At 36.6% G+C, this 27,596-nt stretch overlaps 1 protein-coding gene and 1 long non-coding RNA gene across 7 annotated transcripts; one reads left to right on the forward strand and one right to left on the reverse strand.

Moving 5' to 3' along the window:
- Positions 1-880: 880 nt before the first annotated feature.
- Positions 881-27,323, forward strand: LOC138187699 (peroxidase). Of its 6 annotated transcripts, XM_069128747.1 has the most exons (18): positions 881-2,177; positions 2,210-2,618; positions 2,711-2,910; positions 3,383-3,606; positions 3,693-3,953; positions 15,022-15,149; positions 17,836-17,971; positions 18,072-18,265; positions 22,187-22,363; positions 22,876-23,072; positions 23,639-23,834; positions 25,119-25,316; positions 25,394-25,541; positions 25,668-25,824; positions 25,892-26,062; positions 26,537-26,735; positions 26,848-26,953; positions 27,027-27,323. In XM_069128747.1, the coding sequence occupies exons 6-18, from the start codon at positions 15,026-15,028 to the stop codon at positions 27,130-27,132; spliced, it is 2,109 nt and encodes a 702-aa protein (XP_068984848.1). In that variant the 5' UTR covers positions 881-2,177; positions 2,210-2,618; positions 2,711-2,910; positions 3,383-3,606; positions 3,693-3,953; positions 15,022-15,025; the 3' UTR covers positions 27,133-27,323. The 6 variants fall into 6 exon arrangements, with proteins under 6 accessions (XP_068984848.1, XP_068984845.1, XP_068984846.1 ...); XM_069128744.1 differs by having other exon boundaries at positions 881-2,618; XM_069128745.1 differs by having other exon boundaries at positions 881-2,618; positions 3,401-3,606.
- On the reverse strand, positions 2,640-4,434 carry LOC138187701 (uncharacterized). Its single transcript, XR_011175246.1, has 2 exons — positions 4,340-4,434; positions 2,640-2,795 (listed from the first exon to the last, which is right to left on the reverse strand). It is a non-coding gene; the product is annotated as an uncharacterized LOC138187701 (long non-coding RNA).
- Positions 27,324-27,596: the final 273 nt, after the last annotated feature.

Below are 27,596 nucleotides of genomic sequence, written 5' to 3' on the forward strand. Positions count from 1 at the left end.
GCATAGCAACAAATATACTTCATGTAATTCTATTCCTTTACCACTCTTTTTGACAAGGACTCTTGGTGCCCCTATAGCGTTCCGGGGGCCGACGTTTATAGTGTTATCAGCGTCAAGGTTAATTTACCACTGCATACGCTTCAAACTTTTAACGAACAAACTCTCTAAAAATAGTAGTATAACGTGATACCACGATGGAGTAACACGATAGAATATTAAGGGAATGACGTAGAGCAGATCGAATATATCAAGTAAAACACTCCAATAATTTCAAATTAATCGAATCATCGCACTCACTTACATAGGAAGAAAGGAAAAGACGACGAGCGATATCGTAACATGATAAGTGTAAGTTTAATTGGATTGACTAAAATACGGAAAGGTGAGAATTAGAACGAGCAATAAGTCCTGGGAGAATAATCGATATTATAACAGACGAACCTAGTACTCTTCTACTAGATGTATTGGATGAAGTAGTGTTTCAGGGGTTTTAACGTGTTTATGATAGGATCGAAGCGTTGCGGAACGAAAGTACAGAAAATGCGAGATCATTTTGTAATTACAAAAGAATAGCAATACACTTGGTGCACAATGTCTTTCTAACTATGTAGTGCGAGATTTTTACTCATATCGTGAAATAAGATTTAGGATATTGTATAATACTTTTAAGGAAATATATCGTGTAATCAAACTTTTTAAGTAATATATTACTATAATATATTAGCTAAAGTTTAATTACATCCTTTTTTTCGCATGATAATTCTTACGGCTGCATCGTTTTTAAATTGATAGATTCATTGTTTACAAATCTTGGTTTAAAGCATTCGTCGATGAGTTGAATATCGATTGTGTTATATGAGAAGATTATACTCATAGCCATTTTAAATCTCTCGCGTTTTTCGAATTTGCTCGCAACTTTTTTTTCTCCTAATCACGCTTATTGTTACCGAAAATGAATTTTAATGAAACTCTGCTCAGCGTTTACGTTGATTTGCATGACTGTAACGACTGAAGTACTTTTAGGAGTATACGGAGTATGACTGATTAGTTGTTAAGAAGAGAATAATATTGTTGAACGTTTCGTACGTAATTAGAATTAATTGTACTTACGGAATTCAATACGATTCAAAGTTTGAATTGATTAAGAACGGGATTAATCGTATTGCAAATTTCGAAAATAAAAGATCTTATCCTAATGTATCGGTATTTTTATATTTTATTATTTGCATTCTTCCTGTATACTTCTTTATATAATTCTCATATACGTTTGTTGCATGCACCAGCAGAATGGATATTTTTCCACGGATGTATACTTACATATGCGTACAATATATACATTTAGTAATACACATATAGGTATATATCTATTGAGAAATATGACTCATGGAATAATCATTACTCTCGTACAAAGGATACCACTATCTTTGAAAGCGACAAAATACATATTACGACTGAATATACATGTTGTAATATACATAGATTGGAATATATCGAGATACGAGTCGCGGAAAACCACTACTTTTGAGCAAAGGATACCACTATTTTGTTAGAACAACGGAATATATATTACGTTGGAAATTCGACGTTAAAAGTAGCAACGATACTTTATCGCAAGCCAGGACGTGAGTTTTACCCACAAATCGATACAGTCTATAAATTGTTTGTAAGGACTCTGCAAACAATTATTCATAAAATCCAGTTTAGACTAACACACATTATCCGTAGACGGTTTACGTACACTGCAGGTTGACAGCCAGGACGATGTACATACACGCGTACACATACTTTTGTCCGCGAACCATGTATGCGGGTTAGGGATAAAATATTGTTTGTCCATCAGGACTAGGCTTAAGCCTAGACGAGATTCGTGGCTTAACCTTAACCTAAGTCTACATCGCCGAAAAACTAACTGCAGACTACGTGTCTCAGCCAATCGGCATCTATTGTTCGTAGAAAATCCATTGATAGACAGACGCTGATTGGTTGCGATACGCGTCTGCGGACAATCATCGCCTATCAGTGTGGCAGACTTAGCTGTAAAGTTTCTGCGAACATGCGTGCACGAATAAGATACAGGAGCGGTATAATTTGTAAACCGTACACAGTCACTGAAACAATGGTTTGTTTATGATGGAAGTACAGGGCAAGGGAATATCGACCGACTACCTGTGAAAAGAGTACCATTTGCACTCAGTATGTACGGAAACAGTCCACCAATTGCACGTAGTATCTAGGCAAACAGTCCACCATTTTACGAAGTATCTGTAGACACAGTTTACCATGTGGACGAATAAAAAGGTTCCATCGTTTATCAAGGATCTGCAGTTAAACGAGTGTTTATGGAATATAAAGAGTGAACAGTATAGAGATCGAAAGGCAAAAAGTGACGCGATAGAGCATTTATCAAGTAAATACGAAATTAGCGTCAGCGAAGTGGAAAAAGATTGCCAATTTAAGGTGTCAGTTCCGAAGAAAACACAAAAAATCATCGAATTTGAACAAAAATGGATTCCATCCGAGGGCAACGTGGTTCGGATACAAACCATTGTTGTTTCTACTGCAACATGTTGAAGTATGTGTATTTAAGAATTAATTAGTTTGATTTTTGCGAAACAAAGGTAAGGAAGGAATAAATAGAATTTAACGTTTGGGGATATTTATTTTTCCGAAGGATTTTAAATGCGATTAATTACTTTTTGTGTGTATCTAGAAAGATAAAGGAATTCGCTTAATTTTTCAAGAATAAAATATGCGTTATCTCTTCCTACTCCTCTTCCGTCACAAGCCTCTTCTTCCTAGAATAGTTAGAATACCATTATTGCTGTTTATAGAAGGACAAGGTTCAAGAGGATGAACTATCGAGTAACGTCGACTCTTTCTCCGTAAAAACGATCTACAGAGAAAATCCAGGTATGAGCACGGCATTTCAGAAATCCAGGTTCCCATTTCCAAAACCGAAAATAAATTGCGTTAAGAACAACATCGGCAATGAGAGGGAAACTATAAAATGTATAAAGACAGAAACTAGTACAGAACGAGATGAATTTTTAGTTTACGGGAACACATAGCGAATAAATTACGAAACAGTGGCAGAAGTCGGAAAGAAATCACTGTCGCGCAAAATCTTATCGATCGCGTATGTTTTAATTTAATAATGGGAGCATACTTCGAAGATAGTAATAGACATTTTGTACCGCAACTTAGACAATCATCCACGTTAATGCCACTGTTACCGTAATTTAGATAATAGTATGACAGTGTAACGATAATTCGAATAAAATGTACAAATTTATCTAATATTTTTTTATCTTCTACATTATTTTGCATTGCTTATTATTCGTTGCACACTAGATAAGCTTCTTCGGTTTGGTTTATTTTACAGTTGCGCTACACGTTCCAGGTCAGTTTACTCATTCAAAGTGTTAATACAACGTGAAACTAAGATCCGTGCAACGAATCGAGATATCAGTTACAAACGAAATATTTACGTGCTCGAGCACACAACACGGGTCTCACTACTAACCATCGTTTATCGCATGAGCGCTTGTTCTTATCAAGGACGATCTGTCAATTCCCAAAATCCGTAGCCAGTTCGTACGAGAAGTGGTAAGTATGGATATCTAAGAACTACGACCGCATCTCTGTCTCGCTAAAATACCACCACCACGTGCATATGTTTATGACTGGTATAGGGACTATAAATTGATTCAAAGCGAAAACGATTTTCATAAAAGTGGAAAACGCGGGAGGTGAGAAGCGTGGAAGGAACGTCGTTTCTACAACCGGCTCGTTTCTATTCCCTCAATTTCTCTTTAGATCGATTATTATTACATTCAATTGTTAAAGCGAGGATATCGGCTCTTATACGAGAAGAAGTAAATCCTAAGACGAAAGGGAATTGCTCGAGCGATCGCGTCTTTTTTTCTCAGCATAGTCGACAGGGGAACAATAAGGTGAGTTCATCTTTACCACATATTAAATAACGAACGTATGAATTTTACATCGAGCATACATATACATTGAACATTTTTTAAATTTACGATTCTCTCTGATATATCGTGTTGATCTAACCGCGTAACAAACAACCCCATTATACTTTAATAGAGATTTCCAATACAGTCGACTGGATTTCCACGTTTCGCAATAACAGAAAATTTTATACGATTCTTCGCGGATAAATATGTTTATCGTCTTGTTAAAACGGAATGTTATTATACGACTTCTCCTTCGCATAGTAACCCCACGTTTTCTCTGTTATCGTTGCAATCTTCGCTTCGATTATCGTCGTAAAGCATATTTGTCAACAAAAGCGTCATTTTTCATCCACCTTAAAATCTACTTTTTGATTAATTTATATCCGGCTGAAATTGCCAATTAACATGCTTCTAAGGTGTCTCGTATATCCTTCCATGCACTGCCAGCGCGTCAAGGGCGTGCGAAACCTGTAACATTTATATCAGTTTTCGTTTTACATTTTAGTTACTATTTCCGCTTTTAAATATGAATAATCTTATTTTGAAAATTGTAATCTTTCCAACGATAGTTAGATAAGATTTTTCTCCAAATGTGATCATCGATCGAGCGAACCCTTACGCCACAGTTAATCGATTGATCCTTTGAAAACGCGAAGCTCGTAAGTTCTTACAGCATTCACGGCTACTGAAAATTGTAAAACATTTATTGCAAACGATGACTGGAATTGGCGGGAACATATTACGATCGTACAGCGTACAATCGCCTCTCCAAGTACCTACCGGTTTTAAATATCATTGCTTGAATTAACGTCGGCAATTTTTCAGCAGCCTTGGTAGAACCTTTTTTTTGCCTAAAAAAGTAACGAACAAAAGAACGTTCAAAGAACAAGCGGTACGAAGGAACTCTTTGGTGCGCGCCTTTATCCTGGCAAAAATCGAGCGATAGCGCGCGGTCAAAAAGTCAATCGTTACATTATTCAGCGTTTTTACAATGCGATCTATTTATGAAATAATATCGTAAGAAACTGTGATCCTTTCTAAACACGAGTATTAATCATTGGAATGGTATACGGTTCGAGCGGTGCTAAAAATCTTTGTAGACCGAGAGCTTTTGACAGCGTGGGGTACCTACCGATCTGCGATCGTAACTCCTGCACTTTCTCCCACCATTTATAAAGTTCGGCTCATATCTCGCACTCGTTCAGTCGTCCTGCCAACACGTGTTTGGAATATTGGCCGAGAATTGGCAGAAACCGCGTATGAAGTGAAGTTCCGCTCCAATATTACCGATTTTGTGCGTCTCGAACGAGGTTCCAGCTGGCCTGGAAAGTTCGGTGTTTTCGAGCAGCCAAAAATCTTCTGGTGGGTCTCAAGTTTCATTTTCTGTTAATTACGCGACCGCAGATCCGTACGGATCGACCGATTATTCATTGTACCGATGAATCAACAGTATTTCGACTTTCGATACCGATGCGACCACTTTTCGTTTGCAAATTGTCTTTCTCGAGTATTAAAGTTGCTAATACGATGGATAAAATTGATCGTTTCGGTGGATTTTACGCTACTGCTTTTCAAGATCGATTAAATTTCTCGTCTGCGTATCTTTTAGAGGAAGCTTCGATCAGGTGGAATTTACTTCTTTTCGAAATAGAGGGTAGAGCTTTCCTTCTGGCGTTCGAAGGTAATACGTGTCTTTTCATCCAGATTTCTCTCCTATTTTGTAATTTATTATACTTTTATTAATTTTACTTGCTAACGTATCGAAGATTCGTCGTGTAAGTGTTTTTACGTTTGAGCAGAATAATTAAATTGGCGTTGGAAAGAGTTGCTCCCTATGAATAGGGAAAACCTAAGAACGTCCCAACAATGTCAAGCGACAGGTTTATTTTACATTTTTTTTTTTTTTTCCTAGTAAATGATTCCCTCATCCTTGTCGTGTTATTGCATCACACGACCTCGTATAATTACAAGAAGCTGACAACCTATTGAAAGGAACACAGAACGATTGGTAAATTTACAGTCATTTACTTTCTAATGTGAAATCATACGTGTTGAATCAAAGATCTATTTATTTCAAGTAAACAACCACTAGATAAATGAAACCACTTCATAAATGAAATATTTGTTTAGCTTGGAAACTTCGATCTCGCGTAAGTAATACGTTTGTTCAATGAAACGTTACAAACTCTTTCTTTACTTCTAGCATTTCGCGTACTTGAAGAACGTTCCAGGCACTCGCCTTTATTTTTATCAGGGTTTAGTAAGCGCGTTTGTTAAGCAAGACCGATGAAACGGCGCAAGAGAACCTTCTCGTTCCGAGTGTATACTTGATACTAGAGAAAACGCCTTGGACTTGCCATTTCAGCAGCTACCGTGCGAAGATTCTAGCAATTAAAGGTTAAACAATGCTGAAGCTCAACTATGAGTATATTCCACTCGACGCCTTAGTCGTATTTGGTCAAATTATTTTTTGAGCAGGTTATTTCCTATCTTCTCTCTTAAAAGTGAGATACAAGAATAACGATATCCCCAAGAGAATTGGATATTAGAAAAATTGTAAAAGTAAGTCTTATGTTATACCGAGTTGTAATTTCCTTTCTAGCTATTCGAATTTCTTCCGCAATTTATTTATATTCGTGTAACGATCAATTTACAAGACGACTCTAGAAAATGACACTGTAAGAGTCAATTGTGATTCGTATAACTCGTAACATTGTAATACGGTCTCGAATGTTTCAAGCTTCTTGAATCCTAAGCGTGTGTTACTGCTCATAAGATATAACATAATGAGCAATGAGTATAGAGCAATTTATAATACAATAAACGCGATTGTGCGTGCGCAATAATTTTACGTCCCGCCCAATTTTTGTTACCATATAATAATTGGAAATTTGTATGACTCGTGTAACATTCGTAATTCGTTTCCTACACTTGTAATTAGCGTCGCGTCGATTCGTTGCATGTCTACTTTTAATGCATCGTTCGGTTTCATGATCGCAATCGTAGAGGAAACGCGCTCAACTGCAAACGTATTTCTTACATGGTAATTAAATGTTTCTATCAAAATTTCAAATTTCCATCAAAACATTAGGGTTAGCTGATTTAATTAAACATCTAGTTTCTGCGAATATATATATATATATATATTTGATTTACATAAAATTGCAAAATCAATATTTCAATAGATGCGATATAATCTAACAATATCAGGTTAATAAAGAAGATTACTGGCCATTTAAATAGCCAACATGGCAAAAGTACATGTACGTAACGTTATCGTGAATTAATTAATTAGTCAAGTAAAGGATTTGTACTCTTCTGAGAATATATATTATTTCAAATGGGCATCCAAAATTGCGTAATAAGTTTGTCGTTAAGTACGAACAAACGTTTACGCCGAAATACGAATACCCGTGAAAATGTAATTCCGTAAAATACTACTTGAAGAATAATATTTCAAACTGTCATACCGAACGTACTTGGAACATTAATTACTTTTCATCGCTTCTCTCTTTTGATATGTATCCACTCCGTTTCATTGGTCTATTATTCATTATAATGTCCATCACGATTGCAATTATACAAATGTATCAACGATCTCTTGCTTATCGTATTTTCATATTTTTCATTTTACCAACAACGCACAAGATTCACGGGAAAATATATAATTTCTAATTCCCAATTTGCAATTACCAGTTACGTGCTTAATCTACTAGTCGCTATCTACCTGACTCGGCTCAAATTTACACTTAGCGTTTGAGTTATTTGAAGCAAGTGGAAAGCACTGATTCGTCCAACGGACTTCCACCGCATAAATTAGTTTCCTACGCATCTGTTTGTATAATTATCGTAAAAAAGAAAAAAGGAAAAAAACAGGTGAAATAATTAACCACAGAATTGCACTTCATTTTTTGTAGTCGAAGTTATAGCCAAACGTATCTCTACTTTCTCTTCCTATTATACCAGCGAATTAGCATTTCGTTGATCTTCGCAGAGCAGTTGTCATTAAGGAAATTCCACGTTCACCGTCTGGACACGCGTCTTGCTCGTTCTGCTCGTTGACTGTTGTTCGAACGATATTGTGACGAAATAGGTATAAAGTTATTGTGAAAATATTTACGCAATAGTACGCGTACGTTTTAATCATTTTTCTATTAGTTTCAGTGTCGTAAGCGTAGTTAATAGGATTTGACAGGAGATTAGTCTTTCTATAGAAGAAACTATTGGTTTTCTAGCGACAGTACCTCGTGTTAATTTTAGAATTTTATTCCTACAGCGGCTTTCAAATTAACATAGAACGTGTTCTTTTCTCTGTACGATTTGAAGGACGAGCCTCCGTGAAAGTTGTTTTTGAAAATGCTTTGATAATTCACGTTAGTTCCTGGATGTTACACGTGAACGACTAATGATATTCGCGCTCTATTATACATATGTCTCGTTTTTCGAAGGTGGTCAATCGAGTGTGAAAGTTGTTGGCCTTTAAACGATGAGACTAGATTTTATACGGCGAATTTCTAGAAGTGATTACGCGAACTTTACATAATTTACATTTTCTGTAATAGCTGTTACGACTATTCCGCAGTTCTAAGAATCAGTTAGCAGACGATCGAAAACAAAATCAAATATTATGAATCGTCAGAGCACCTCCTTCGAAGGTGAAATTAACCATCGATGATTCATACTAATCCCGAGATTCGATTCGAGTAGAAATTTTGCAAGAGTCGAATGAGTAATAGTCGAATATAAAAACACGACAGCCACATAGCTGCGAGAATTGTGACTTTTGGAAATTACGATGGCATTTCTATTTCAAAAATCATGACTTTGCTCGTGGACGTTTCAACGATCGTTAAATAAATAACACGTTAGAACGTAGAAGGACAGTCGGCTATTACGTTCAATTTCAGCTCTCTGTTTCAAAATTATTCGATACTGGCGCAAAGACGCAAAGCAACAAACAGCAGGACTGCGGACACCAAGCAATTAAATCGCAACTTGCATCCATTTCCAGCTTAAGTAAGAGCTTCGAGCTGAAGACGTGTAACCACCTGAAAAGAACAGGTACAATCAGTGACAACGGTTGCCATCGATAGTTTGTCAACCTGTAATTACATCCTTTCGTAATTAAGTGTCACACGGACGGGAAATCGTGAAATTTCCAGCAGAAAGGAAAAAAAACTGGGACACAAATCGCGCCACGTATCGCGTATCAGTGATGGATACCTCGTTTCTCATCGAAGAACCCCATTCTGATTTCCGACCGCAGAAAATTCACCAGGTGGATTCTCGATCTGCCATCAGACATCATTTGCCGTTTATCGCGGTTTTCAAACCAGACTCGTTTATGTTATCGGCAAAACTCGTTCGTAACAATGGAAATTGATCGATACGTAAAAATACGAGCGCTCTTCAATTTTACTGTCGTTGGTTGTTGGTCGTATAGGCGTGGCGCAAATGATATCTGGATTTTCATTTGGTCGCTACCTTCTCGTTGGTCTTCGTTGATGGATATCGCGAGATTAAATCTCAGTGGGAAATGGCCAGCTCCTAGCTTGCTTTTTCTTCTGAATTTCTAATTAAACGATAAACGAAAACAAGCATACTTATACCTCGTAATAATCGCGTAATTGATATCGATCAATTAACAATAAGACGACTTGTAATTAGTCGTTTCATTGTTACACGAGCTGTTGAATGCTTTTATTCGGGTAAACAGCTCGACGTTGCGGTGAGCTGGCTGGTAGGTGAACGTAATTGCTCATAACGACAAGTATATAATTAGTTGCATGGTTTCAGGCAGACAAGCCACGAGATCGGATCTTTTAAATATCTTCTCAATTAAATGGATAACCAGCAGTGGATTGTCCGAAGATTTTTACACCTGCAAGTGTGAAGTTTCGATTCGTCGAGCATCTGTTAGAAAGCGTAGGTTATCGAAGACGAGATTTTGTATTTTGCCCTGTACGAAGAGAATCGGCGTCTCTTTCCGATACTTTCAAGCGATTAAAGCTCCGATATATAATAATAATAATAATAATAATAATACGAAGCGTTATCATTGAGCGATAAGAAAGGAATTTAGCTTTACTATTGCGTAATCAACTGATAATCGTAAAGTCGCTGGCAGCTAGAAATTATCAAATTGTCAATTCTTTCGCGAGAGTAGTCTCTCTTATCGGAACAGATAGAGAACAGAGACTTTCGTTTGATCGGTGAATGCAAAATTAAGGTTATGCAATTAACCTTCATCAGAAGCAATAGTTGTAACTCTTGATAATGCAAGAGTTAAGTATAATTGTTGGTGGCAGGAAAATTGCTTGTAAATCTTCGTGGGAAAGAATACTTTTCATTTCACTTAGGAACTCGTACCATTTTATGCGCGTCGAGCGAGTAGTTCGTTCGAGATTACTCGATTATCAGATAAACGTACTATTTTGCAATGCGGAAGAAGCTTCGAAGGAAAAATCGCTCTTACCTTTAATACACTTCAACTCTTCGTACTTTATCTTTCAAATTGTATTTAACTTCTGCCTAATGAAAACGTTTATATTCTTCGTGGAAGAGTTAGATCACGAGACGAGGACACCGATTCACGTCCTTCATCCTTAAACAATTTATTATAATTTATTCCAGTTATAATAATTACAATTTATTTCAATAACAGAGATATTAATATTACAAGGTTGCGAATTCATACAAAGTTTCTAACACACATGGAACTCTTCAATTTTGCAATCCTTTTTAGGTAGACGATTAAGAAACCACATCGCCTCGATGCAAATTTGTAACACCACAGGCCTATTTCGCGCAACATCCTTTCCAACAAGTCATCGTTTCTGTTTCTACCATCGCAACGTAATATCGTATTTGAAAAATTCACGCTATTGAAACCATCGGCGAATTATTAAATCTTGGAATTTTTAAATGATAGCATTACGTCGCGCACGATACGTTCGCAACGGCTGAAGAATTTGCGTCTCATCGCGACGCTTTCCACAATTTCAAAAGACTCCTTTCAGCTTTTATCCCACTTTTCGTATCAAAGATTCTACGGTATGCCGCCGACTTTCCACAATACGTGTATACCTCGGAAAATGGTTCTCTTGCTTTAACAGTCCACTTCCTTTTGCTTCTGAATAAGTCAAAAGTACTCGAGAATTTCGTGACTTCCTCTGAGAATATCGATAAAGCGATTGCACAATGCCAGTGGACGGAAACAGTGAATCAGCGATCGACTTTCTTATTCTGCCTTCCTGTTTCGTATCGCTGCGACGTTAATTAATCAGAAAGTTAGAACGATTCGGAAAAATTCACGAAACGTGAAAAATACTACATTTACATGTTCCACAGCCGGACGTTGCCGAATCACGAATACGACATTGATTGAAACACGGTGATAATAGGCGTGAAACTCGTAACCTTCACGGCAATGGAAATCGCTTTACGTAATCACGCAATTACGCCGAATACAACTTCATAACTGTTGAGCTGTTAATTAGCGTGAAAACGCGTGGCAGATTTCCTCGCGGAAAAGCGAGCGAAGAAAGTGGAATTTACCGGCGCGCGTGTCAGCGTCGTGCTTCTACAGTTAAGTCGAAGATTTATCTTTTGCGACGCTGATTTAAAACGTAACTAATTTACAATATGCTTGATATATTTATGAATTAGTAGAAAATGTTTTTTTTTTTTTATTTTGCCGTAACTCTGTTAGTCGATGTAACATACCAAGTATTTGTACACAGGTTGGACATGGTTTGTGCTTATCTTAGACGCAGTTGCTGCTGAAAGTAACGTACGTTGACTCCGACGAAGTCACGTAATTTATCAACGATCGCGTTACAAAGTTGGAGCGTTGCGCGCAAACATAATTTAACGAGTCAAATTCACGCGATTTATCCGATAATAAATGCAACGAACGATTCATCGTTTTTCCACGTAAGAGCATCGCGTTTCTTTTCTTTGGCAATGCTTCACAATCCTCGGAGACGTTTCACGCTTCGATTTCGTTCCAACTTCTGACTCGGCAAATGTTTTCCTGCATAATTTTCATAATGACGTTACCGCCGTCGTTCGATTTAATAGTGCAACTTCGCGGTACCTTCCGAAGTCTGGACAAACAAATTGAGGCGGCATTTCTCATCATAGAAACAGTAAGTCGGATTACGAATCAACCGCAGTAATTTAGCGTGTCCAGTTGCGTGATACAAATTACCTGGTCGCAATTACCTTGTCAGTTCACCTCTGGTTTCATCAATCAGACGGCAGATCGATTAGAAAAAACAATTAGAAAAAAAAAGAAACCCGTAACGATCGAGTTCCATAAATGGAGAACAGGTTTCGCTTTGGCATCGCATTGCCAAAACAGTGAGTCAACAAAAAGAACCAGGGAATTCCTATAGCAGAGATCGCTTCAGCCGATACCTCTTCCGTCTTTTCTTTTAAATTATACAAATTGTAGAAAATTATAAAAGATCCTTTAAATCCTAATGATTCGTACTCTACTCTGCGATCATTATTTACGTAATACAGCTTCATATTTCCTGTGAAATGTACAGTAGTTTTCTCCTCGTTTGTAGTCGCTCTACGATGACCATCCTCGCTAGTTTCGGTATCCAAATCGATGGGAATAATATTAGATTACAGGCTTTTAAATCTGCAGCTTCAAACCAATCGAATACATTTGTACAATCGAAAGATATACGAACGTTCCGATAGAAATTCACGAAAAAATTGGTAACATGCAATCGGAAGGCGTTCGCGACACGTTGCGCACAAGTTGCCGAGTTTCTCGTGCACTGTCACTGCAAAATTGGTCAGCTACGCAACTTTGTTTCGATAGAAAAGTGCTCAATATGAAAGTGAGAATAGAGAATCGGTCGGTATCTTTGTCGCGTGCTAAGTATTAGGTTGTCCGAAAAGTTTCTTTCGCTTCATAAGCTGATAATAGATAAACGACAATTTTTGTTTTATATTATTTTATCGAAGTAGGTATGATCCATTTCTTTCCATTTCTATTCTTACGTTCGTGCATAATTCAATAAACTAATATAAAACAAAAAACATTGTGCGTCTATTATTTCCTTATAAAAGGAAAGAAACTTTTTCGACAACCTAATATAATACACAGAGAGAAAAATAGAGAGAGAGAGAGAGAGAAAGAGATCTCTTCTTGAATGTAGGAAGCCTAACAGAGAATGATTATACCCAAACGTATATCCGATACGATCTTGTTCCGCAGTTACATCCAGTATCATAAGCTGTATATCGTTCGTTTTCCAAATACGCGTTGTCGTGATTCATTGGTGTGCAATATAATTGATTGTAATAAAACGCGTGAATATGCGTGTGATATTTGAGTAGCAAATCGTGTTTGTTCAAATTGTGGCGATTGAGAAAAATTTTCACTCGTCCGTCGAAGGATATCGTTGAAGAAACAAATACGACTTTTTCGCGTTATAAAGTTACGCAATATTAAGAATGTTATTTATAAGAATGTCAATATATAAAAATTAACGAACGAAATATTTTTCAAATTACAAAGGAATTCTAAAATTCTATTCCGTAGATTTGGATAATAAAAGAACTTTAATTGGATATAGCGATATATTATATCTTTTTCAGAAACGTAAACAATGTAAGCGCGTGTATCCGTAATTAGGATACATATTCAGTTGGTTAGTAGGTTGAAATCTCGTAATTATTTCCGTCACGTAAACTGAGAAATATTACAATATTAATGAAACCAGTTTTCCACCCTCATATAGATACGCGACATAAAATACGACTACGTTAAAAATCTCTCAAGTTATTTCGCGTAGTACTTACAGATTGGATGAAAGCTTCGAAGAAAATTTTAATTATTGACAAATTTCACAATTCGTCGTTTATTTTATTTCAGAGCAATTTAAGTCATTCTCTACGTACATTAACGTGCACATTCGGATTACTCTTCCTACGTACTTGAACAGCAATCCTACGACAATCCAAAGCAATTTCTAAATGTTCGATTTTCAAAAAAAAAAAAATGGGAAGCTACTACGGTTTCGTAGAATGGCAGGAGAATATGCAAGATCATGCAAAGTGTAAATTGGCTTACTTATTTACATGCAAAGGATAATATGGTACATGATTTGAACGTACGTCTGGAACGCATATATTCGCGACAAGATGCACCTAAACGTGTCTCAGGCACTACACGCGTTACCTTCGAAGATGTCTTTTTCTTTTTATTAATAAAAGAAGTATGTACAAGGCGAGATAAGCGCATTGAAATAGCATGCATTCAGTAGCGAATCGGATCTGAAATAACTGAGAGGAACACGACGTAAACTTTTAAAAACCACATTTCACGAGACAGATGAAAATAATGTTGAACGAGAGTAACGTCTATATCTTTTAATATTTACGAAAAGCGTTTACCATTTTGAATAAAACGATTCAAATGCTATAAATATTCCTTATAGGTCTATTAAATTTTCGTACATTTTAATCGTGTAATATTAATAATTTCGCCATTCAAGAAATTCAACTTTTATATATACATGATGCATGTCGAAATATCGACGTTGTCATAATTTATTATTCAATTCTTTGAAAAGAGTAGATTTTATTATTCCGTTTCAGTCGTTTCGTTTATGCTGTAGCTGGTAAAACTGGAAAAATATTTGTTAAACAAACGTAGAAAGATAAAGCAAAGAAATACATTTATGTGTATATCTAAGTATACGTATAAGCATCTTGCTATCCCGAAAGTAGAATGTTCCGTTTATATTCAGACAACGTTTACCGAATCGTGTTGAAAACTAAGCTTATCGTAAACCAGTTGCCTCGAAAATAACTAAGGTTCGTAGAAGAAATTCGATATCTCGTTTATCGTTTGATCATTTCGATGTTTGATAAAAGTTTAGATTACTTAGATATTATTTTATTTACTACATAGTAGAGAATTAAGAGATACTTTGAACAAGTATATTAATTGATGGAAATTTTTGATATTTTTCAGCTTCCAGTTACTAATTTCTTAATACGATCTCGACCTATATTTCAGAAACATGAAGGGACGAAGAGAATGGCGGACTGTAACAACTTTCCTTGTTCTGTTAGTAACAAAAGAAGCAAGCGTAGTGAATGGCAAGAATATCACGTCCGGAGATGAGAAATTCTCAGAAAATACAGGTAAGGCTCTTCAATACAGTTCTCGCGACATTTTCTCAACTATTTAAAATCACCAGTTTGCGATCGTAATAACTCAAACGATAGTCACTTTTTAGACGCACAATGAGCGCAATTTAGCATCGTAAACCTATATTTGCGCTGCAATCCTTTCACGAGTTACTACAAATTGACACAATGTTTTATCGACACTTTCAAATATTTAAAAACCACGTGCTATTTATTAGAACCAGGTGTTGTACATTAAACGATAGGAATTCTAAACTGACAAAAGAAACTAAACGCTCGAGTGCATGTGCTTCACAATGCCAAGCATTTTCTTTTATGCATTAATTTCTTATATTTCCCGGAACAAAGATAGAAAAAGAATTACTAGCAAATAGCAAATAATCAGGCATTGAGATTAAAAAAAAATACAGGAAATCTTGTTAAATCAAATTAATTTGTTTGCAAAAAATTCTTTAAAATAATAATATCAAGCAGAAGCTGAAATATTATCGACAAAGGCAATAAGAGAGAGTAGAAAATGAAGAAAACATCGAATATATTATACGCTACATAACATTGCAAACATTAATAACGGCATTCGTATGTAGATGCTAATACAAATTCCTGTTGCGTCGAATGGTTATTCGATAACTAATCGATACTTGGTTCGTGATACTTTCGAATAAAATACCGATAATCAAGAGCACGCGTACAGCGCAAAGAAAAAACCTGGATCGATATCGGAATTAACCCAAATTTATCGTAACGTATACTTACACTTAAATTGACCGCAATTCATAATACGTATATGGTCAGGCAAATTATATGGCGTGTCTGCCTAATGAAGCGACATTCTACTTCTTGGAATATTAGATACATGCTAAACATTTATGCGCGTTTCGCAATGCTCAGCGTGTTTTTACGTCTCTACGAGGTTCCAGCTTTTCCTAATAATCAATTAAAGCGACATCGTGAATCGGGCCAAGGGACAGGAACACAGGAAGAAAGAGGGAAAAAACGACACACTTGTACGCGTTCCATTAAGACGTTAGACGTTTTCTTCGTACATTGTGTCTGCTTTCTCGAACGGCAATCAAAGCGTTGATAAATCAAGGCAAGGGATAAGAGCACGCAGCGAAAGGAACTAGGGCAACGTGTTCATTGTGCAACAAGTGGAAGTTAAAAACAAGAAACCGCTGGCCGGATAGAAAACGATTGTCTCCTTAAGTATTGTAGTATGCCGGAATATCGGTAATTTTTTTCGAGAATCCTTTTCTGTGGTCAGAAGCGAAAGTATCGTTCCTATAATATTTACCTCGCGGTATCCTTAACACGTAACTCGATATTACCAGTGGAGCAGCAGATTCACGCGACTCGCTGCTGACAAATCAAAGCGCTACTTACAAAACCGTTGCCGGGACACGGGACAGCGGTGCAGCATCCACAACGGTGTAAATAACAGGGCGCGAGCAATTTGGCCAACGTCCAAAGCGATACTTGCTGCGCTGATTGAAATTCAAATTCGGCCAAGAGTTTAGCAAGTGCCCTATAGTCAACGTACGCAGTTGACTAGGTTCGTTCATTTGGCGAGTTGGCTGCCCCAGCATCGATAAGATCTGTCTCGTTGGTATAACATTTATCGTTGCGGTTAAAAGCGGTGAAAGGCATCGGGCCGTAGCAACGAGCGTGTTTCACGATCTATTACGTCGACATTGAATCCCTAGGATTTTCCATGTAGCGCAAGTTGCCGGCTCGATGTTATGCGCGAGATAAACGCGTAAGAAATCCGCCAGTCATCGAACAAGTACTTGCATACATCGGCGTAAGTAGAATAGGTAGAAATAGGTAGAAATCGAACGCTGATCCATGTGTGCCATCTTCGTCGTGAGAAAACGAGATTACCTACACCTGATACATGTGGATATGCGAAGAAGACGATAAAGCTGGTATTAATAAATCCCTTTATCCTGATTAGAATGATCACTGTTACGCACTGGTTACCGAGGTTCCGGGTAAACGAGCTGGGAAACAAGTTAGCGGATCGAAAGGCATGATTTAATTACAACACGCTCTCAGATCAACACAGAGATGGCCAATGCACAGGATATTAATTGATCAATAGGGCTATATCAACCAGAATATTAATTAGGCATTATAGCGTTGAATGTAATAGAAACACTGGCGAATATAGAACAAGCATGATACGTATTGGCTAATGTAAAATTCGTGTTCTCGATCTAGATATGGCTGAAACTGCCAAGTAAAATTATCGCCGAACGATCGTTCGATTCTGTGCGTTTATCACGATCGTATCGAAAAATATCTTGATTTCTTTATTGAAAATTGTACTTCCGGCAAATGCAGCGGGTCACTGGCAATCGGTAACTCACACGGAACGCGAACGCGGGTGTTTAGCGCGTTATAATATTTCCATTTTCTCCTTTCTTATTTTGGAAGGAATTCTTGAAGCAAATGCACGTAACGGCGGTACGCAGACAATTTTCGTGTCTCGCTGTATCGCGTAAAATCAACTAACGCTATAGTCGAAGTTTACGTAACGTACTAATTAATGTTAAATCCAAATGGATCGCGTTAACTAATTTAAAGTAGTCATGAAAAATAAAATCCAGGGATCTACAGAGTCACGTAACCTACGTATTAGCCAATTCAATTTCTAATCGGTATCTCATCTTTGTTTCAGGAAACAAGGAGAAACTGTCGGATTTGGAAGGATCGGAAACAACCTACACCTTTAGTTACACGAACGGTTTTGAAAATGCGTATGATTCATTTCCTTATTCTTCCCATATATATTCCACTAGTTTTCCACAGAGTAGGTACGTATCAAACAGATCGTTAACGACTATAGTATGCGTATAAATGGAACTAAGTTCGTGTTTTGTCGGCGTAAGAGTAACTTTATCCGTACAATTTAAGCGTATCGTTCGACATTGGGCGAAACACGACGTTTGATATTCATCGAGAGATCAGGTGCGGAGATGCTTTCCCGCGTGTTTGTGAAAAAGCGAGATATCGAACGTACGATGGCTCTTGCAACAATCTAAGGAATCCGACGTGGGGTATGGCAAATACGAGATACGGCCGGCTATTGCCACCAAATTACGGAGATGGTAAGAACGAATGAGATTTAACTCGCAACGATTCCACTTCTTCGTTCCAGCTATTTGTCTTCGTTAAATTCTTCACGTCGCGATTTCGTGCGCTCTATAAAAACGAAAAAGATATATGACACGTAACATTGGATAAAATTGTTGAACGAACCGTTAAATTAAATTTAAACGCGCCTTTCGCCCGTTTATATTTATGCGTTATTCAATCGTTTGTATCGCTATTTCCCTGATTTATAGAAAAAAAAAATGTACTTCCGTAATCGATATAAAATTCAGCGAACGTCACTTTCACTGTCTACAGCTCGATTTAATTCGTTCTGACGCACGCCGTCAGTCAACATTTTACTTAACAACTACGAACAATTATTCACGACGATCCGCTTATTACGCTACCATAACGAACGCTTTTTTCTCCACTGTTTGTCGATTTCCCCTGTTAAACGTGGTAAGGCGTGTTCCAAATAAAAAGATCTGTGACGACTGTGAGAAGGTTTCGACGAAATCGAAACACCTTCTTCTGTCACATTTTTTAACCAATTACGTTACGTAAGTTGTCTTTTGCTAAATATCTCTTCTCGTACGTTCCTTTCCTTTGTGTTTACACTTTTAAGATACTTTCTCACGCACACAAAAATATGACAGAATTACGTAAGTATATAATTGACGAGGTACAAATGAAAATACAATTCGGAGAATCGTACAACTTCCTGATGATTAAATCGTCGAAATATCGTGCTACTTGATTTCCATCGACGTAATGCTTCGGAGAACTTGAAATCGAGGCAAATTCTCAGCAATTTTTTTCGAAACTGACGTCGATCGGTACGATTCTTTCCAGCGGTCATGCTTCACTTCGCTTTGTAACGAAACGAACAAAAGACTCAACGAAATTATTGCACGCCGACGTGCATCGTGATACAAAATCTGCGATTTCCTCGGATCAACGATATTCTTCCGTGAATAGATTTTTATCGCGTATGAAGATAAAAAAAAAAAGGAAATAGGAAATTACGATCCGAATTCCTTCAGCCACTTGAACTTCATCCGCATAGTCATAGTAATCTTTGATACCAGACACGTACAGAATCTGGAGTAATATCGTTATTTCGATATTAATTTGAATCAATTACGTCAGGATTACCTTCTACCAAGATTCACGAAGAAACAAAACCGTATCATACTTGGCAACCTCGATTATGCTTCAAATAACGCGTTCGGACAGATAAACAAATTCACTAGCGATTGCTCGCATATGGAAGGTGAGATTTCAGATAAGTGCACCTTTTTACATGTAGAAACGAGCATGACGCAAAAAGTAAAAAGTCCAACTATGTAACGTGCTTATACTGTTTTCTAATATTTTGTTGCAAAATTATAGCACATAGTGCTATGGTATAGTATTGGCACGAATGTAAATAAACCGAGATAAAATCGAAAACAACTTATTTATTATTTAGTAGTTCTTGTTTCGATTTCGAGATTGTTGCACGTTATCTACGGAATTAACAAACTTCTATAATAAATTGGATTATAAGGCGTTAATTATTTTTATCCTTAAAAAAAAAACCTGGCATCATTTCATGAAAAAAAATGTTGTTATTGCTTCCATTGATTGATTGTGCCATTGATCAGGGCAAGTGAAAACAGGCTCTAATTTTGTATAGTTTTTTTTTTTTATTTGGATGTATTTTACGATCAATTCTCATTGAGAATTGTAAACAAATAATCTTGTATAGTATAATAGCAACAACGTTGACACTTTTATTAATTATCTTCATTAAAGATTTCAGCTGTAAACCTGAATTAGTAGCGTGTCGAACATAAACCATGTGATATAGTTTGTTTCTATCAAAAATGGAAATATCGTATTGCATTTTGGAATTTCTTTCCTTTTTATACATATATTTCGGCAATGAAACTTCCTGTTGTTCCTACGGTTAACGTTCAACGACGACTCCCATGACAAATAGCGACTTTCACACAAGCTTGTTTCGATTTCAACGATATAAACGCAGCAAATGTGATTGGCACGCTTAAGTAGGAACTAGTTCTCCTTCTTGTTTATGCACTTTACAACGTATATCGATACGCACGAACGTATGAAACCGTTCTGAAACTTTCATACACTTTTATCGCTATCCTTTCATTCTCGACAGTCGAATAAATGCTTACTGCCTTATCTATCCGCGTGATGAAATATTTTAACTAAACATCCAAGTGAAATTTATGTAACAGGAAATTAGATTCGTATCGTATCTAATTTATAGACCTATCACATTTTTGTTACGTGAAAACTACCACGTGCCACCGTCTCTTTCCATCAAAATCAAGTTGTTATTTCGAAGGTTTTCAATCATCCTAAAATTTCACCTCGAGTTCTTCCAGTCTCGTCTTAATATTTCCGTTATAGACAGATCGCTAGGATTCGATACTCGCGTATCATAGCAATTCCTCATTCTGTCGTAATTATTAATCGTTTAGTAACCGTTGATCAAAGGAGAGAATTTAATGATCAGCGTGCTATTTCGTAAAATTTAAGCTTCGCAGGGACGACGTTTCTTACACGCTAATCCGATAAAATTGCTTAAGAATATCATATAGGATAATGATATTAACCTTTACGACGACAGTTTTAACATTCTCGGCTGGTGGATGGGGAAATAACTGTACAAGGAAATATCAAATCGTGATGTAGTGGAAATACCGATGCAAGAATGACGAATGGACCGCATCCCGTTTTATTACACAATCCTTGGTGAACACTATGATTTCGCGACAAACAAGTTTTGCAATTGTTCGACTTTCCAAAACGGAATTAGAATGTGTACGATCTGTGTTATCCACGCCGAAGCGACTAATTAAGTCACAGTGTTTTACGATCGTTCGTGTCTAAATGAAAAAATATTCGCGACACCTGCTAGTTACGACACGCTCGTAAATACACGTTCGTGAGTCCTTAGGTTTATCTAACTTTATTATAGTTATTAAACCTTTATATTCTTCAAACTTATATTTATTATTATTATTATTTATTATTGCTTGGTCCGTGCCTTTCGGCTTTGGACGAACTTTCGGTTTCACATCTCTTATACCTATTTCGCTTCTTATACAGGGTGGTTGGTAATTGGTGGTACAAGCGGAAAGGGGATGATTCCACACGAAAAAAGAAGTCGAAAATATAGAATAAAAATCTTTTTTTTTTTAATATTTCCATCGAGACAACGATCTACAGTGAGATCCGTTATAACGTACCGCACGCGTACCAAGCGAAAATTCAAAGTCGATTTTCTCGAAAACAAAGCCTCAAACGAAAAATTTGTATTCTATATTTTCGACTTCTTTTTTCGCGTAGAATCACCCCCTTTCCACTTGAACCACAAGTTACCATCCACCCTGTATATCTACCTCCCCTTTTACCCACTCTATTATATATTCCACTGTCTTAATTATTCTATCTCTAAAAACTAAAAACTAATGACTAAAAACTATTGCAACTTTTGGGCTTTTGCCTCTTTGGTGTGCTTCCTTCCTGTCGTTCCTCCTCGTCTTGTATTACTCTTCTTCTCTCTATTATTGTCTTTCAAACCTATATTTATTTGTAATAGATTACATACGTGGTACGAGGTTTGAAAAACGTTAGTTAAAAGAGGATATCGAGTATCGTGAAAGAAATAACGACTAGAGGCAAGAAAGTCTATATAGAAATACATTGACAGAAATTGGACGCAAAATATCGAGAATGTTTGTCAATTAAAAATGACGTAAAAGTTAGTGCAATGAAGCTTGCGTTCGATTTTGCCAACGATACGAATCGAATGGAATCCCAAAAGCAAGGAATTCGTATTACACGCATACATATATCACCTTCGTGCGCTTTCTGTTACTATACCATAGTCGCTATTAAACGTTTAATTTATGCAGGAATACGATCGCCCACGAAATCAGTAACTGGAGCAGAATTACCACTTTCTCGATTGGTTAGCTATACGTTATTTCCCAAAGTCGATATCGATGATCCCGTATGGACGCTGGTAGCGATGCAATGGGGACAAATTATTACTCACGACATGGCTATGATCGACGGAACTACTCAATCAAGTAAATTTCAACTTTTTATCATCTCTTTTCGTCATAAGTTCACTTTTCATTTCTATGTTTGCTTTTACCTTGCTGAAACTTCAGTCATTGAAATAAAATTCTAGTTAGCGTGCGATTAATCCAGCCCCTGTGATTAAAGTGAACATTTAAATGTTAATTACCAAGCAAAGGTATCAATTAATCGGCGATAGATCACGGCTTATTAAATCGTTCTTAAAACTGGTTTCAAGTTAAACGTTGAGTGCTTTCCGACTTTTAAAAGCGTACGTAGGCGCCTAATCTAAAACATTGCGACTAAATTACGTTCTAATATTAACGCAAGGTTAAATCGCAAAAAGAAAAAAGAATAAGCCGAGAAGTATCGTATAGCAAAAATATTAAAAATTTTTTATCACCACACGTTTTTCATAGTAGCTTTTTTACGTATAGGAAATATTAATAGAATATTTCAAAATTATGTCGACCTTATCGATATCCAATTGCCTTACTTTTAATGAACTTTTATGCAACAGAACCACACACCACGCAATGCTGTACCGAGGATGGCCAATTGGTAGACCCGTTGTTGCTTCACGGTCAATGCTATCCCATAATTATACCTTACGATGATCCCACCTACAGCAAGGCCAATATAAGATGTCTCAACTTCGTTCGTAGTACAACCGACCTTGACCGCAGTTGTGCATCTCAATACAAACCAGCAGAACAGGTTTGCTATTTCTTATACTTAATAGGTCTAGTCGTTCGTTGCTTCATTTATTACTTCATCCACGGAAATCGAGAGTAATCCTCGGGAACGCAAAACGACGTGTTCGATTCGTGAAAATATTGAGAAACATAATGAGTTCGCATAAACATAAATATGAAAGCGTTAGTTGTCTTTACTCGAACGGACGTATCAATCACCGTGCCACACTATCATTGACGGTCTACAAATTATTTTGATTCTACCGTCGATGATTCAAGCGTAATACGATATGTATCCGATTAAGGATACAGGAATCGAAGAAACGAAAAATGAAAGAAGAGGGAAACTAATTTTTGGATTAAAATCAAGTTTGTCCTAAAAAAAAAAAAAAAAAAAGTAAATTCCTCTAAACTCGTGAACCTCGAAATTGCAATTTTTTAATTTATCCGACCACAGCGGCTGTAACGTTTGGTTAAAGAAACTTTAAATTTCTTTTCGCAGAAAACTCGTTTTAATTCTTTTCTTTAAGCGCGCGTTCTACTCGGTCCCCCGTGGAATTTCAGAATGTCGTAAAATAAATCTTTCAGTTAACCGTCGTAACGCATTTCTTGGATCTCTCTCTGGTTTATGGATCCAGTGATCAGCTGGCGACTAGTTTGCGAGCCGGTGTCGGCGGCCGCATGAACGTCGAGATACGACGCAACAGAGAATGGCCACCTATGGCAACCAACAAGAGCCAGCTTTGTGAAACTACCGATCCTAACGAAATTTGCTATCAGGCTGGTAAGCATTGACGAAATCACGCTGCGGCAATACGATTGCAATGAATATTTGCGATCGAATGTCCATGTCTAATAGACAAGAAATCGGTATGCAATCGGTTATCACAAAACGAAGAAATTATTTTCATTAAAAAATTACTGACAGCTTTCAATTAAAACGCTTAATGGATATTATATCGATGTCTAGTTAACTGGTGAAAAATTGAACAAATAACTGATCCAACAAATGATTATAATAATTATTTTCCCGTAGCGATTAACATATAAAATGGTCGATAGCGTTAATTGTGTAATATAAGAATAAAATTCATTAACATCTTGTTACCACGTTTAATGACACGTTGTACTCGGGTAATTTCATATTCAACCTGTACGCTCGCGTGTCACTCGTCTTATCATTTGCTTATGTACTAAAATTGTTAACTACTCGAACAGGTTGTCTCACTGACCATTAAACATAATCTTTAATACGTCAAGTACTGTTAAGCATTGACTAATGGCCAAGTTTTGAGCGACAGCGTTATACGAGGCAACGTTCTGATTAAAAGATACTTTTCGGAGATAAAGAAATTTATAGCCACTAATTATTAAGTGGGCATTGGTCAATGAAAGAAAAAATATTACATACATAGCTCGATGGTAAACTTGTTATCTTGAGAATCTAGTATATCGCATTTAATAATTTAAGTGCAGATGTAATTAATTATCTTGGGATTACCAGCGTTTATGAGTTCATAATTCATAACTATCAATATGATGTTAGTGAAAGTGGTTCTTGTTACTTAAGTAAAATATTTTCCTAGACAGCTGTACGGTGTAATTGGCACTGTTGATTATTTATTACATTCTTTAAATCCATTTTTTTTTTTTGCAATTAAATATACCCTTTCTTTATCACGTTAGAAATTTTTATTAGACGAACATAAGCATTTATAGTTATTTAAAATTCTTCTTTTAGGTGATAACTGTATTGCACTACATTGACATGCTGTTCTTTCTAAAACAAAGATTTCCTTGTTAAATTGGTTTCATAAGTGGTAACTGCAGTATGTATTTCTTATATAAGTCGTTTTCGAAAATTCTATTGTTTGATGTTAACTAAATAACGCTATAATTAGAAGATTTGAAATCTTTATTTATCCTCTTTGCCCTGTTATTGTATTATTTCCTTTGGGTCGTGACCCAACGCGTATTAAAACAGTCAGTACGTAGTTAATAACATGCCAGACGTGTTTCGTGTATCTTCGTTATTCGTTATTAACGAACGATTCGATTTTTATTTCAGGAGACACGCGAGTTAATCAGAATCCGCAGCTGACTATTTTGCAAATAATACTGCTTAGGGAGCATAATCGCGTCGCTGATGCTTTAGCTCGTTTAAATCCACATTGGACGGATGAGACGATATTCCAAGAGGCGCGGCGTATTGTAATTGCAGAACATCAACACATTTCCTATTACGAATGGTTGCCAATATTTTTAGGTAACGTTATATGTTCGTTACATTAATAAATATCTGTTTATTCGATAATTAATATTACGTAAATATCGCGTATCTAGGCATTCAAGCCACGTATGGTAATAAGATTTTATACAATACCAAGGGCTATGTAAACGACTATGATAAAAATGTAAATCCAAGTGTTCTGAACGAACATTCGAACGCAGCTTTTAGATATTTCCATTCCCTTATCGCCGGCTACCTCAAGTAAGTTCAGTAGTATTATCACAGTTAGTATAACGATATTCCAATCGGATTGGAACAAAGTAAATTCATTGGAAAGCGAAAAAGATTAAGAAGATAATTTTGTTCTACTCGTTTCGCGAATCTCAGCTTGGTGAACGAGCACCGATTTTCAAACGGTGCCTTGAGGCTGAGCGATCACTTCAACAGACCAGGAATTATCGAGGAATGCAACAATATGGACGATTTGACAAGAGGCATGTCTTATCAGCCAGAAAAAGCCAGCGACCAATTCTTTGACGCGGAGGTAAATGAAACGTTTAAACGAATCGCAATCAAGATAAATCAAACCGTTCAACTTTCACATATTTCAGATCACGGAATTCTTATTCAGAAACGACAGACCACTGGGATCTGACCTTCGCGCAACAGATATTCAGAGGGATCGCGATCACGGCCTCGCGTCATACAACAGCTACCGCGAATACTGCGGTCTACCCAGAGCGAAATACTTTACTGACTTCACAGATTATATTTCTCCCTCGGTAGGTACATATCTTCCAAAGAGAAGATCCAAAATTGCCAATAAGTTTGGCACGAAACTTCCAAAATACGATGAAACGTAAATATTAGATCGAAATGTAGGAAATATTCGTTGTTTGCAGATGAAATAAACGCGTGTTCGTTTCTCATCGGAATAAGTATATTTTAACGAGACTACCGGAATTACGAAACAATCGTGCAACATCATTTGTTCAGTCTTACAGACAACAGCTATAACTAAAATCAAGATCCAAGATAATTTATTTGTTACACAGTTCATAGTAGGATTTCACGCTATTTTTCTTTGCATTTCTATTGCGTAATAGGGCAGAAGTTCACGATGAATTACACGTATTATATAATGAAGCCGTGATAAATTCTAATAAAGAGTCACGATGATACAATTATCATTGTGAATTGATATTGGAATGATATTATCATGTAACAAATATATACGATAAGTTCTCTATTCATAGAACGTGGCAAAGTTGTCTGACTTGTATCCCAGTCCTGATGACGTCGAACTGACTGTCGGAGGATCATTGGAAGAACATGTGCCGGGTACACTTTCCGGTCCTACGTTCTTGTGTATTCTTGTCAGACAATTCTATAAAACACGAGTGGGTGATCGTTATTGGTACGAAAGAGGTGGCCACCAATCAGCGTTCACTATAGGTAAATGTTTCATGTTCTCGTCAACTTCGCTATTTCGCAGCTAATAGATTCGCAATTTTGAGAAAAAGTTTTTTCAAAGATTTACAAGTGTGCGACTTCTATGCTTTTGCAGAGCAATTGAACGAGATTCGAAAGGCCAGTATATCAAGATTATTCTGTGATAATGGCGATCACATCACAAGCATGCAACTAAGAGGCTTCCAGCAAGTATCTGCATCGTAAGTTTTCTATTTCTATATCACGATACGCCTCGTAACTGCCCCATCCAATAAGTCTTTTTATTAATTTCAGTAATCCTATCACGATTTGCGACAACATTCCGTCGGTAGATCTTTCGCTGTGGAAGGATTACGCCCCGGAACTGACAAATCAAAAATACACCATACCCCCATTTTAAAAAATAGGAATGATTAACAGTTTCCACGGAATAATTTTAGTATTACCAAATATCAATCCGTTAAACACAATTTAAACGATACACACACGCCTGAAGTATTATTGATAGTTAACGTAAAATTGTAAAAGTTTATGTAATCATACAAGTTGTGCCTTACGTCCTATTAATAAAATGCATTACTTTTTTAATTTAGTTCGAGCTTCGATATTTTCAAAAAATCGGAAAATTAAAGAAATCAGCGGTTCATAAGGGAAAAGATATATTTTAAATGTACAGCGTGGAACACGGTGTCTATACAATTTTTTATTACATTATTTCGCGTTGATAATGCGTTCACTCGTAGATACAGAACGTTACTGTCTGCTATACCAAACTGATCACTTAAACATTTCTTTAAGTGAACAAAAATTCGTGCTTTTCCTACATGTAACTTTTCAGCTAAATTTAATCCGATATAACAGATG

This window comes from Bombus flavifrons, chromosome 15, assembly GCF_040668555.2.
Source record: "Bombus flavifrons isolate JBK064 chromosome 15, iyBomFlav1_principal, whole genome shotgun sequence".
Lineage (NCBI taxonomy): Eukaryota > Metazoa > Arthropoda > Insecta > Hymenoptera > Apidae > Bombus > Bombus flavifrons.